This window comes from Nyctereutes procyonoides, unplaced genomic scaffold (genome assembly GCF_905146905.1).
Source record: "Nyctereutes procyonoides isolate TBG_1078 unplaced genomic scaffold, NYPRO_anot_genome, whole genome shotgun sequence".
Classification (NCBI taxonomy): Eukaryota; Metazoa; Chordata; class Mammalia; order Carnivora; family Canidae; genus Nyctereutes; species Nyctereutes procyonoides.
The window spans coordinates 56,015,100-56,029,989 of record NW_026575043.1 but is presented as its reverse complement, the minus strand read 5'-3'; the positions used below and the strand labels follow the sequence as shown (position 1 = coordinate 56,029,989).

The window sequence follows — 14,890 nt, the reverse complement described above, 5'->3', positions numbered from 1 at the left end:
ATATTCTTCTGTCCCCAGTATGTCCTGTGAATTGGTAGGTAGATCTATAGGCTCGATTAAATATGATTCAATATTTGGAAAACATACTTTATAAGTGGTAGTATATACTCTGTCCAGAAGCTCTGTTTTTATAATGTAGGCAGCCAATGAAATCACTTCCTAGATCCATTAAGTCATTAAAGATTGCAAAAGGATGACTTTCTAATTATGTTGTTCCTTCTTCATTTATTGGCTGGAATAATTCTGTAAAGAACAACTCCTTATCAACTATCTAGTTACCCTAAGTTACAGTTCATATAAGAAAGGCAGAATAACTGTGGAATACTGTGGAATACTGTACTGAAAGTTATAAATTCCCTCACCCCTATTATACCACCTCCTCTTTAAAGAACAATGAAATCTGTGACAAGTATTTTTTGTACAACTATCAACAAAACAGTAATATTAAAAATAAATTATATACTAAGGTAATTGCATTCATAAATTTAAAGGTTTCAAATACACATGGTTATGAAGCACATTAAATTTAATGTTTCTGACACAGACAGTACACACATCCTGTCTTCAGTTTCTTTAAATAACTTACAGGTTGTTGGGATTTTTGGCAAAGAGTTATTCCAATAACATAAGAACATTTATAGCTAAGTAGTGCCTTAATCTTAAAATCATTCTAAGAACTCTTAAAATTCTTGATCTGACTTACCACTTTTGTTTTAGTTCATTAGGACAAAAATATTTGTCAGATACTTTAAGTTTTTATTTAAATTCCAGTTAACATACAGTGTAACATTAGTTTTAGGTGTGCAACAGTGATTCAGCACTGCATACACTACCTGGTGCTTCTCACAAGTGCACTCCATAGTCCCCATCACATCAACTATTTAACCCAATCTCCCACCCATCTGCCCTCTGGTAACCCTCTGTGTTCTCTATAGATCAGTCTGTTTCTTGGTTTCTCTCTCTCTCTCTCTCTCTCTCTCTCTCTCTCTCTCTCTTTCTCTTTTGTAACATAGACTTAAATAGATGTATTTGCATGCCAGGTATTGTGTCAAAAATTTGCTGGCTATATTTAAATTCTATTTTTTTTTAAGTTTTTTTTTCTTTTTTAGAGAGAGAGGGAGCAGAAGCATGGGGGAGGGGAAGAAGGAGAGGGAAAAGCAGACTCCCCACTAAGCAGGGAGGTCCCAGTACCGCGGGACCACTACCTGAGCTGAAGGCTAGTGCTTAACTGACGGAGCACTACCTGAGCTGAAGGCTAGTGCTTAACTGACGGAGCCACTCAGGTACCCCCAAATTCTGTTTTCTTAATTCTGCTCTGCTTTCTGTTGCTATTTGCTGATATTAGCCATAGCTGGGGAGGGCAGTCTTCAGTAGAGTGTTTTGAATCTAGTCCTCAGCTTAGTTTAGCCTATTATCTGGGCAAGTACCAATGACCAGACTTCTCATTTGTGTCCTTAAATCAACTAACTATGAGATCAATCATATGCCAAGAGAGGATAGGATGGGGATGTTTCTCTCTTACCTGTTTCCGTGTCTTTGCTTGTTTTTCTGTCCTTGGGGGTTTCTCACGTTCAGTGTCACTGTGTGCATTTCTGTCACACTGCGTTTCCTGATGTGTGCACTATCATCTTCTCTGTTTTCCTCTGCTTACCTGCCTACTTTCTCCTCTTCTTTCCTTCCTCTCATTGCCTCTGACTTTCTGCTGTGCCTCCTTTCAGTCACCCTTTCTGAATTTGCCCTGAGATTGAACCAAAGTATATATTTACAATTTATTGAAGTTTTTCTTGTTTATAATTTTAGAGTCTGAGTAGAACAGTTTTGACAAAGGGAATCATATAGGCTATTAGTAACACAATTCTGGGGGCACCTGGCTCACTTAGTTGGTAGAGCATGAGACTCTGAATCTCAGGGTCATGAGTTCGAACCCATGCTGGGCATGGAGCCTACTTAAAAATAAATAAAAACAGGGGATCCCTGGGTGGCGCAGCGGTTTAGCACCTGCTTTTGGCCCAGGGCGTGATCCTGGAGACCCAGGATCGAATCCCACGTCGGGCTCCCGGTGCATGGAGCCTGCTTCTCCCTCTGCCTATGTCTACGCCTCTCTCTCTCTCTCTCTCTCTCTGTGTGACTATCATAAATTAAAAAAAAAAATTCTGAGAAGGATTTGGCCTATTTAGTACTGTACTTTTTTAAAAATCACAAAACCTTGGGATCCCTGGGTGGTGCAGCGGTTTAGCGCCTGCCTTTGGCCCAGGGCGCGATCCTGGAGACCCGGGAACGAATCCCACGTCGGGCTCCCGGTGCATGGAGCCTGCTTCTCCCTCTGCCTATGTCTGTGCCTCTCTCTCTCTCTCTCTCTCTCTGTGTGACTATCATAAAAAAAAAAAAATCACAAAACCTTCTTCCTGAGGAATATATGATTTATTTGGACGCATATAGAGCACACACAGATTCAGGAGAGAATATAATATTTAATAATAATAACAACATATATGATAGTTTATCAAGTATTTCCAGATGTATTATGTTATGTGAAAAAATAATCTTATAAGGCAGATAATTTTATAATTATCCCCTATTATCAACCTTAATTGACAATTGAGAAAACTGAGTTCCAGAGAAATGGTATTACTTCCCTTTGTTGGAAGTAATACCAGCTGGTGACAAAGCCACATTTGAAACCAGTCTTCTGACTTCCAAACTTCTCATTCTTTTTAACACATCATGATACTGTTCACTTTGCTGATTCCCTTTAATTTTTCCCTCCCTTTCTATTTTCATATTCTTTTTAACTTAAGACTTCCTACGTCTATAATCAGTTTAATTTTTATCATCTTAGTCTTCATACATCTCAGGAGAACCTGGTTTCATTAACTGTTATTCATCAGATGTACACCATATCATATTCTTGTGATGATCACAATAGAAGTAAATCCCTGTAACTGAGATTTAATCATTCTTGCTTTGTTTTGTTTTTAATGGTAGAAACTCCGAGAAAAACAAAAAGCTGTACGAGAAAGTCATGGTCCAAACATGAAACAAGCAAAAATGTGGCGTGATTTTGAACAGTTGATGGAATGTAAGAAACAGTGCTTTCTGAAACAACAAAGCCAAACTTCCATTGGTCAGGTAATTCAGGAGGGAGGAGAGGACCGGCTGATACTCTGAATTCATGTGCCATCATTTGAGGTTTTAGTTGATATTACTAGATGTAAGCACAATCCCATAATGTATTTATTTTCTGGAAAATAATTTGTACAACATTTTGCTTTCAGATTAGCATTCCCTGTTAAGTTTCCTTGGAAGAAAATGTTAATAAGTTAGATCTAGGTTTTAAAGTTTTTTAAAATGAAAAACAGCTTTTATTGTTTTGCTTAGTTTAGATATCAGTGGTGTCTTAGGAGTTTTATGAGACAGGAGACTACGTTTACTCTCCATAAATGTAAGCATATGTCCATTAAGAAGCATGTAGTTTTCTTTTTAATGTAATAACCCAATGGCTTAATGTTCTTCTTAATCTTTTTTTTAACTTTAGAGGAATCTTTTAGGAACTAATGTCTCTTGTTTTGAAGAAACATTTATCTGAAGTTCAGCAATTCCTACAGTTTCACTTCAGTTTCTCTTTCTTCTGTAAAATTCAAGAAAATTTACTATTTTAAATAACATATTTGTTCTGTCTGTATTATTTAAAGGCAAATAAAACTTGGTGCGCATATGATGGCTATTTATTTTTAATTATATAATTGTGTCAAATTATTTTTTAACTATTCATGTTCTAGTATTAAATTTAAGGATTTTTACTTATTTTCATTCAAAATCTATTATAGTATTTAGGTCTTACGGACTGTTATTTTAAATATAAAAAATAGTAATAGAATATAGAAATTATCATGTACTAAAAAGCTACAATAGGATTCCAAGTGAAATTCAAGAGTCCAAAGTGCTTCTAATTTCTGCTTCATTTGGACAGAGTACTTGAAAACTTCTTTGATTTTTCCTTAAAGAAAGATGAAATTCATATGGTACCTTTCATTTCAGTTTCATTGTACTTTTTAAAATGTCTTTCCCTTAGGTGTGCCTGGGTGGCACGGTTGGTTAAGTATCCAACTCTTGATTTGGGCTCAGGTCATGTTCTTAGGGTCCTGAGCTCTCATCAGCCTCCACGCTCCACACAGAGTCTGCCTGAGACTTCTCCGTCTGTCCCTCTGCCCCATGCTTATTTTCTCTCTCTAAAATAAATAAATCTGGGATCCCTGGGTGTCAGCGGTTTAGCGCCTGCCTTTGACCCGGGGCACGATCCTGGAGTCCCAGGATCGAGTCCCACGTCGGGCTCCCGACATGGATCCTGCTTCTCCCTCCTCCTGTGTCTCTGCCTCTCTCTCTCTCTGTGTGTGTGTGTGTGTATCATAAATAAGTAAATCTTAAAAAAAAAAGCAAAATAAATATTTTTTAAAAAATGAAATGTCTTCCCTTTAGATTTGAAAACTCAGATTTCAGATTATTTTAGATTATTAGCATGTCAGTCTTGGGTTAGTTCTCTATCCTGGGATGGCAGTAAGAGGCAAAAAACATTTCAAAGAAGAAAGTTGTTTCTACCCTGTGCAAAATATACAAACTTGATTATGGGATCTCTTTGTTTCCAAGTATGTTCTACTCTTACTTTTTGTTTGAAAGCTTCTTTCTTGGTAATCAGAGAAACTTACCAGCATGGGAGAGTATTGGTAACTCTAGGAGCTATCGCAAGAAGAGATGGGATCCATCAGAGCAAGGAAGAACTTACCAATAAAGTGTGGAACGAAACTTCTTGGGGTGCCTGGGTGGCTCAGTCAATTAAGCATCTAACATTGGCTCAGGGATGGAGACCTGGCATCCAGTAGAGCTTACTAACCAGCAGGGAGCCTACTTCTCCCTCTACCTCTGCCCCTCTCCCTGAGCTCTCCCTCCCTCTCTCTCTCTCCCTCTCTCCCTCCCGCTCACTCTCTTTCTCAAGTAAATAAAATGTTAGGGAAAAAAAAGAAACTTCTTTTAATTAATTTCAAGAAAAAAAGAAGCATTTTAATATTATTATTATGTGGTTTGAATCTGGTCCTTAGGTTACTTTATCCTCCTATTTGGACAAGTATCAGCTACCACCAGAATTCTTATTTGTACCTTTATTTTTTTTAAAGGTTTTATTTATTTATTCATGAGAGACAGAGAGAGAGAGGCAGACACAGGCAGAGGGAGAAGCAGACTCCTTGCAGGGAGCCCAATGTGGGACTTGATCCTGGGACTGCAGTATCATGCCCTGGGCGGAAGGCAGCGCTAAACTGCTGAGCCACCCAGGCTGCCCATCATTTGTGCCTTTAGATCAACAACTAGATCCACTAGATACTAAAAGAGGAAAGGCTGTGTTTCAGTGTGGAAACAAACCTTTCTTAATTCAATAAATCAGTTTTTGAACATTAAGGTAGATGCATTTGCTCAGTGTTGGCTACTGGCTTTTATTTTTTTTTAATTTTTATTTATTTATGATAGTCACACACACACAGAGAGAGAGAGAGAGAGGCAGAGACATAGGCAGAGGGAGAAGCAGGCTCCATGCACCGGGAGCCCGATGTGGGATTCGATCCTGGGTCTCCAGGATCGAGCCCTGGGCCAAAGGCAGGCGCCAAACCGCTGCGCCACCCAGGGATCCCTGGCTTGTTATTTTTAAGCTAGTAGCGAGTGATGTTCCTTTAACCAGAGTATGAATTCCTTTTCAAATATTTGAAAAAGACTAGATGTCCCTCACAGAAACATTTTATTCCCCTAAGGAAAATCAATTTGTAAGATTATTAAGCTTGGCGATTACTTTTTTTAGCCTTCACTATCCTTGATACTCTTCTCTTAATTTTAAAAATTGTTAATGACAGATACTCCAAGGAATGCTTATAAATCTGATTTGATTATTACTTGCCATCTTTAGTCCACACAGAAAGTATATGTGGATTAAATGCTAGGCAGCTCCAAAATTACTTTATTAACTGAAGCAGAACATCATTATTACTTCAAGAAAAGCAAGCTGGAAAAAAAAAAAGCAAACCCTAAAAGTACAGAGTTATTTATAGTTTTTATGTAACATTGGACATTTAGTAATGCATCTTTATGGGTTTTATACAGTGACTTTCCACTCATTTTGTGATTTGATTGGAACATGAAAAAGGTTTGACTAACTCTGACAGTTTTTGACAACTGGCACTTACAGAAGAGCCTATTACATTTTTCCTTCAGGATTGATACTCTAGCTGGCTAATTGATGAGAGTACTTAATTGTTTTGGAAAATAATCTGTCTTCCACATGATGGCCCAAATAAAGAAGAAAAATGTAGCCTGTGAAATCTGCTTTTGCGTTCATGGATTTGCTTCTCCTAGGACATGGTGTTGCCAACTATTGCATGGGACTGACTGTATAAACTGTAAATTTCAAAAGGCCACTGCTTATCTTCCTTTCTATATTAGCTCAGGAAATAATCCGACTTTACAGGTTTTCCTTTAAGAACAATCTTATAATAGGATAATGTCTTTTCTGTTACAAGTCTATTAACAATTAAATCCAAGATTCTGTATTTTTCCGGTCCAGAGAGTGTACCAGAAAAATGTTAGTTAGAACATTGTTTAAAGGCTTGTGGAAATCAAACCAGATCTCAGGAAGTTACAGAACACTTAACCTTCTTTAGATTAATACTTTTTATCATTTTGCTTCATTTCAATGGGCAGCAGTAATAAAATATGCCATTTCATTAAACTATATCGAATCCAAATGTATCACTCTGCCTTATTTATATAATATATATAAATTTTCTGGAAAATTTTAAGCTCTGTGCATTTTCCAAGTTTGATTATTTCTTAACTTTTAAGCTAACATGATAAGAGCACCTTTTGGTAATTGGAGTAAAAATAAGACAATGAATGTATTGCTTAAATTAAAAATGTGTAAATATAGTGAATTCTTCTGAATTGAATTTGAAAATATGCACAAATTAATAACTTGACAAAGCTGCCTTTACAAAGGCAAAATCCAATTTGTATTGAAAAATGACTTCCTATGGAGATGTGTGTCTTATAGAAATCTCCTTGTCATACACAGGCATTTACCCTACATTAGTGACTAATGAGTATGAATCAAAGGTTTATTTCTACAAATGATTCTAGGCACTTACATCATTCCTCTTGTTTGGCATGAAGGAGTGTTTAGCCCTAGGGAGTGGGTAAGTAAGCAACCTGATGATTAACTTCCATTAAACTTAGTTATTTCAATAACTTATCCATTGTTGTAGTGAAAGTAAGATCTAGATTGTATATATAATAAATCCTTTTTTAAACAATCTGTGGCAGCCAGGAGATTTTTTTTTAAGTTGCACTTTTATTAAATATAAAATTGTTTCTCTATCCAGAAGGAGCTACTGGCTCAGCTCCTTTTCCCTTTCCTTTTAATGAGAACAGTTTAATTAGAGCTGTTTAGTATATGGCAGCCCGGCATGAGGTGAGCATTTTGTCCAGGACGGATAGAGACCATCCAAAGTTATCTGTATATATCTTTGACTCTCCCATCTTAAGACAATATAAAAAAGAGAAAGTTGGCTGTAACAGTCATTCAGCCCCATCCCATCCTTGCAAAAGAAATAAAAAACTAAAACACAGAATCCAAGCAAGTATTTTTTAAAAGACTTGGACAAACATATGCTTTCTGCTCCCATGCTCCCTCTTTTGGCAAAGTGGAAGTACTTTCTCTGCAAACAGTTAATTTCACAATTTCCTCTCTAGGATTACTGAGAGACTTTGAGTCACCAAACTCGGTTTACTGCTATGGAAATTCACTCTTCAGACAGAACACAGGAGGAAATTAAAGATTTCTGGTTTTCAGCGAAAGTATTGGTTTCCACCTCAGTTCAGAGTGTAGCAGCAAGTTCCTGGCAGGGCTGCTGCTTAGTACTGCACGTGGTAACCTGGTAAATAGCCATAGAATTTTGGAGCTTGCAAGGAACCTCAGGATGATTTGTGTAGTCATTTATTAAATTGGGACTTTTGAGAGCTCTCTTTCATCCTCTCAACAGTACAGAAATCAGAACTGCACCGCTTATAGCAAATCACTTTCCAGCCTCAGTGGAGTAACCGCAATGCAGCTCACTCCTCACGAGGGAGCCTGTTTCATTGTTAAAGAGCACTGATTAGTTTCTGGGTTCTAAAAATGAATCAAACTTATAGAGAGAGGAACAAATTTTTAAATATCATTTAGGCAAAGCAATTTTACTCTGTGAAGCTTTGTAACTATAATCATTATTGAGCACTTAATATGGACCAGATACTGTCCTAAGTGCTTTCTGGGTCTGAACTAATGTAACTCTCACAATAACCCTAGGAGGTACATACTATTATATCCATTCAATAGATGAGGAAACAGGCACAGATAGGCTTTCACAGTATTACACAGCTAATCACTGTGGGCAGAGCCAGGACTGGAAACCTATGCTCTTCACTCCTCTGCTCTATGAACTACAGTGTGACCCCTGTATATACTGGTTGAATATGTGCAGGCAGCTTGATGTCCATTTAAAGAACTATAATGTGTGTGCAATTATGATTCTTTTTAAAAAATCTGTTCACTTAACGTACCTAAGAAAAAATTTTAGTAAATGAGGGAAAATAAACTACCATCCAGATTTGGGAATTATGCTAAAAATGAATGTCAAGTAAATGCATAAAAGAAAGGAGTAATAGTTTTAGATATAGAACAAATGGAAGCTTTATAGGTTATAATTTAAATCTCCATAAAAGTGCTAAAATCATATATGTCTTGTTGCTGACATATAGATAGATTCCAGTTTTTTATTTTATGAATAATGCTGCAATGGAACTTAAAAATTGAATACAATACTTAATTTGAAATACAATATTAGGCAAAACCACTAAATTTATTTGATTTGGTCGAATCCAGAATCCAGTGAATTGTGAGCTGTTGTTTTTTTTAAGATTTTATTTATTCATTTGAGAGAGAGAGCATGAGCAGAGGTCAGAGTGAGAAAGAGGAACAGGCTCCCCACTGAGCAGGGAGCCCCACATGGGGCTCCATCCCAGGACCCTGGGATCATGACCTGAGCCAAAGGCAGATAGATGCTTAACTGACTGAGCCATGCCGGCGCCCCCATTGAATTGTTTTATAGACATTTCTTGCCTTCCTCAGTGAAAATGCCAAGGCTAAACCAAAGAAGTTAGCAAGATTTTACTTGATTAATTGAAGAATGAAATTGTAGATTCATTCATTTATTTATTTGCAAATATTTATTATCTTCTGTGTGCCTGACATTGTGCTCAGTGCTAAAATCTAACGTGAATGTGACCTGTTTTGACTTTCAAAGAGCTCACTGTCTAGAAGACTCTACTTTTATGTAGCAAAAATTAAAGATCTTTTATGTTTAAAAAAAAAAAAAAAAACAAGGAGCTCAGAGGAAGAAGCAACTAATTCTGACATGGGGGACTGAGGAAAGACTATTAATGGAAGAGGTAGGACTCCAGCTGGGTTTGTAAGAATGAGTTAAGATTTTGATAGTCATGGGAGAGGAGAAAGACATAAAGGTGTCTAAGAACATGGCATGCTCAGGAAATGACAAGAAATCTAGTATGGCTCAGAAAGTAACCCAGGTGCATGAGGGAGAGGAAGGAACTTCTATCATGTGCCAAGCTCTGTAATTTGATGTCCTAGGTACTCAGCTAGACTCTCTGAAAAGACACAATAAATGTATAAGACATGGCCCCATCATTAACAGGACTAACTACATTGAACGGCAGCAAACATATTAGAACCCAATAATCAAGTGCTAAATTCTGTGGTGCTATCAAAGTTCAATCACAACAGAGACCTAAAGAGGACTAAAGGGTCAAAGTGGAGTCCCAGGAAGTCTCATTCAAGAAGGAAGAATGATGGGGGCCTGAAAAGATGAGGATTTGGACAGGTGAATGGAAGAGCGTGAGAGGAACGCAGATGGATGAAACCAGCAGGTGCTCATCGGCCCTTTCCTGCATCCAACTCCGTATCAAGCACATCAAGCAGGAAAAGGCATAGCCTCCCCTTTCAGGAACTTGAAGTCTAGTTATCAAGATGAGAAATGTAACCAACAACTGAAGCAGTTTTTAGCACTGGATCATCCAGTAGGCAAACTGAGACACACTGAATTTTCTGAAAGTGTTTAATATTTCAGAGATCAAAGAAGTTTTCTTTAGAAAAATAATAACTGGGGCACCTGGGTGGCTCATTCAGCTGAAGTGTCTGCCTTCAGCTCAGGTCATGATCCCAGGGTCCTAGGATCGAGTCCCACATCAGGCTCCCTGTTTAGTTTGGAGTCTGCTTTTTGCTCTCCCTGTGCCTTCCACTCTCCCTGCTTGTGCTTTCTCAATCTCTCTCAAAGAAATAAAAATCTTTGGTGGAAAAAAAAAGAAAAATCTGAACTAATATTAGACTTCCTTACACTTGTCTCAGGGTTTAGGATCTCTAAAAGTTTCAATGCAGCTTTCTGGAATAGGATTAGGAGTTAACAGACCTAAGGGCGAAAGGAGAAAACACTTTGGGCTGGAACAGTTTGGGCAGGCTGGAGAAGGAGATGCAGGTACAAGTTAACTAAAATCCGTCCGGACACAAGGGCAGAATGTGGCTCAGGGAGGAATCAAGAATTCCGTGAGGAAGAGGAAGTGAGAAAGGCATGCCCCTCGAGTGCTAGCCAGGCAATACTAGAGGGAACTGGGACTAATTTGGAGATGGAAACCAAATTGTTGAAGGTTTTGAGGTGGTGCAATTGGGAGTCATGTCCTTACGGTGTATGATAATCAGGAGTTGTTAATATCCCTGCTTCTCCTTGGACACTTGATGAAATGAGATACTTGCTACATTGTAGAGAATGACAAACTGATCACTGCCCCCAGGAGACTGCTATCATGGACTAAGTTTGTTTTTTTTTTTCATGACAGAGGAGAGGCAATAAGCCAGTTACGTATTTCTTTGCATTTAGGGGGATTTTTTTTTTTACACTAATTCAGAAAATCCGCCTTTTATTCTTTGATTCGGGTTACAACACTGTGTCCTCTCTACCATCACTCTTTTGTTCCATGTAACATTTTCAGAGGTGTGAAAAAAAAAAGATAATTCCAAGGAATCAGGCTTCGAAACAGTATATTTAAGAGTTTTACGTCCGTTGAGAGGCATTTTTATAAGTTTACATGATTTTCTCTATATTAAAAAATGTGAGAAAGAATTCAGAGCTGATGTAGAACTGTGCTTGATTTCTTTTTCTTGAGAGTAGGAAAAAGAACTCCTTTTTGTTGTAGTTAATTGCCAAGTCACCAAGGAAAGCCTCCATGCTTGACGAGACCCACTTGCTAGTGACTTGGCAATGTCAAACAAATGTTCAACTTTTATTCTGACACTTCTTGAAGAATTTGATTGAAACTATATATGTCCAGATAACACTCAGCAAAGTGCCCTTCTTGCATTTGTTTCAAGATATATTTGGAAACAAGAGAGATGACCTTGGATGCAGCTGCTTTTCCAATGTAGGACTTCTCTCTGGGTCTACTGAATATTTCCCAACGTTGAAAATTCAAAGGATGAAAAAACATTTTAGTTACTATATGCCATAAGTCCTATGATGGAGATCCCCCCCCCAGCGATATGTTCTGCCTCTAAAAGAATGATATATTTAGACCACAAACTCTATGTTAGCTTTCTAACCATCTATTTCAAAGTACATTTAGAAACACATTTGCTTTTCATCAGAGCGCCTTTTTGTAATCTAAATTGAGCTGTCCTTGCTTTTTAAAATATTTTAGCATTTGAGAAATAAAAAATAACAAGCGATTAACCTTTCACCTTTGCTTTCTGGCATTCAGAATTTGTTCTGAAGCCAGGTTTCATTGTGGCTTGATGTAAGATCTAAAAGAAGACTGGGGAGGCTCTGACATCCCCGGCTAAGGTTATTGCCACCTGTCCAGATGACAATACAAGTCCTGCTAGCCTAACCTCAAGCCTGAAAGCCAAGGTTAGCTTCCAGTTGAATCTACATTTAGCCCATGAAGATGGATGGTTTTAACTGTCATTACAGTGACGTTCTTTCAGTTACCGTTATGCATATTTTGGAGGTTTAAGCAGTTCCATTTTTAATTTGTCATCACAGTCACAGGACAAGACTTAGGTAACCTGTTTGATGAAGTGACTTTACTTAAGCAAATAAATAAGAATTAGAATCTGATCATTGTCCTTCATAGTATATTACCAGAGATAGTAACATTTTCTATTTTCATACAATATCCTAAGATGTTATAGTCAGAGCATTTACAGAGATGATTGCATTGTTAGCAACAGTACATGAATTCCCAGTAAAATGTGTTAGGCATGTGCACATGCACACATGCACCTGCAGACTAGAAAAATACTGTATTATAATACTTGAAAGGATAGCTTATTCTCAAGGATTCCTTATTGCTTGATTTGGAATCAGATTAATTACATCAACCGTTAGCCATAAGATGAGTGATTTTGAATAGTCAACAGATTATAAAAACTATCACCACTAAAATTCTTTTAAAGATGATCCATCCCATCAGATAATAGTCTGATCTCAAATTTTTAATTGTTGTAAATTATTGCCCCAGCCTTGCTTTGCAATTTCCAAGTTCAAAAACTGGTGACTTTTATTTTTAATCTGACATTTACCCATTTATAAGAACAGATTTTCCATGGGCATGGCTATCTTGTGTACATTTCCATTATTTTACTCATGATGAACTAGAGTAATTGCTGTAGTCACGGCACAGCCCTAATTAAGGAAACAAGAGTTAATAGTAGCCAAACTAATAGATTTTATAAGATAAGCAGTAAAGTTTGCTCCTACTGGTGCCAAAGACAACTCCCAGCTGCACAACTTTTGAGCTGTGCTTTATGATGATATGAAAAAGGAAAATAAGATGATACCTACAAAATGTTTCCAAGATCTATAGTGCTCAAGGAAGATTTTAATGAGAGAAAAGCCTCAGAGAAAAAGTAGTTTTATTTTAAGTAATACAGAGATTAAATGTGAGTTTTGCTGAATGTTTTCATAAAACGTTATCTTCCAAATGTATGTTTTCTCATTCCTTTTTTATAAAAACATATACAAAACTTTGAGCCAAAAAGAATATTCCTGCGTGGTTTGTGCTGATTACGTTTGTCAGGATTGTCAGGAACCCTTTTCCCTCTATCCAGCTCTCCTTATATTCTCAGATACTCTTAACCAAATCAGGGCATTATTGATGTTCAGTTAGTTAAATATTCATTGCTTGGGAATTAGTATCTCGCTGTCAACTTTCCTAGGACAGGAGAGATTTCTAGCAACTACAAAGTGAATGCATTTCTCTAAACCCTTTTTATCTGTGTCTTCCATAGATGGAATTCATATCCAGCTGCCTGCAGATTTATATAGATTCTGGTTTATCCAAATGTTTGCAGTACCATCAAATCAAGAGTTTCTTTTGTTCTTATCATGCCCAAATATCTTACCCTGATCTTTTTGTTACAAAATCCAGATGTGTTTGTTTAATGAAGGCAGATCGAATATGTCCCTGGTTCAAACTCATTTTAGCATCATTTGCTTTTTCTGTCCGTGATCCTCTCCAACTTTTTTTGTTCTCATATTTTTTTCTCCTTGTTTATGTGTATCATTCCATTACTATTTAAACTTTCTCTCATTATATCTCACATATTTTCTTGCCACTAATAAGTTCACTTTTGGAGCATCTTCCAAATTTTTTTTTATTGAGGCAAATTTGACATATAACATTATATGAGTTTCAGGTGTACAAATTATAATTAATCATCTGTGTACACTGATGATAGTACAACTCTGTGATGATGCTACAGCTCTGTGAATATATTAGGAAACACTGAATGTGTGAATGCACTAAAAACCATTTTAAATTGGTGAATTGTGGGATCCCTGGTTGGCTCAGAGGTTTAGCACCTGCCTTTGGCCCAGGGCGTGATCCTGGAGTCCTGGGATCGAGTCCTGCATCGGCTTCCTGCATGGAACCTGCTTCTCCCTCTGCCTGTGTCTCTGCCTCTGTGTGTGTGTGTGTGTGTGTGTGTGTGTCATGAATAAATGAAATCTTAAAAAAATTGGTGAATTGTGTGGTATGTGAATTATGCCCCAATAAAACTGCTAAAAATAAAAATATAGGGAAGCTCAGATGGCCCAGGACATGATCCTGGGGACCCAGGATCGAGTCCCATGTGGGGCTCCCTGCACGGAGCCTATTTCTCCCTCTGCCTGTGTCTCTGCCTCTCTCTCTCTCTCTCTGTCTCTCATGAATAAATAAAATCTTTTTAAATAAATAAAAATATAAAAATATAGTAACAGAAGTCAAATAATATCAAACAATATTAGTTTAAAAAAACAAAAAGCCCTCAACAACCTCAGTCTTCCTACTTCTCTGAGGCATTTCCAAAGTTAGCTTCTGGAATATTCCTCCAGATGTTTTCATTATATACATAAGTGCATGTGTGTATTTACAGCCTTTTAAAATGGTACACAAAGGAGGTTATATTCACTGTTCTGCAACTTACTTTCTGCACTGAAGTCTTTTTTTTTTTTTTTACTTTTTTTTTCTGCACTGAAGTCTTTGCACTCTTAAGCAAGTATATCTGTCAGAGGAAAAAGAAACCATAGAAGTAGCATTATTATATTCAGAGGTATGTGCATTTAAAATTTTCATAAATAGATATTGCCAAATTACTCTCCAAAAAGCTGGTAATAATTTGCAATCCCATCAGTTGTGTATGACAGAGCCTAGTTTGCCATTCCTTTGCCTAAGCTAGGTGTACTAGCTTCATAACATATTTGTCAGTATG

The 14,890-nt window shown here is 37.2% G+C and overlaps 1 protein-coding gene across 5 annotated transcripts in view; it reads left to right on the top strand.

The window, feature by feature from the left end:
- Positions 1-3,701, top strand: part of IFT81 (intraflagellar transport 81) — a 179,434-nt gene extending 175,733 nt beyond the window's left edge. For all 5 annotated transcript variants that reach the window (XM_055321886.1, XM_055321882.1, XM_055321884.1 and 2 more), the window contains one exon: positions 2,986-3,701. In XM_055321886.1, coding sequence (XP_055177861.1) covers positions 2,986-3,168 — 183 coding nt within the window. In that variant the 3' untranslated portion in view covers positions 3,169-3,701. The remainder of the gene's footprint in view (positions 1-2,985) is intronic.
- Positions 3,702-14,890: the final 11,189 nt, after the last annotated feature.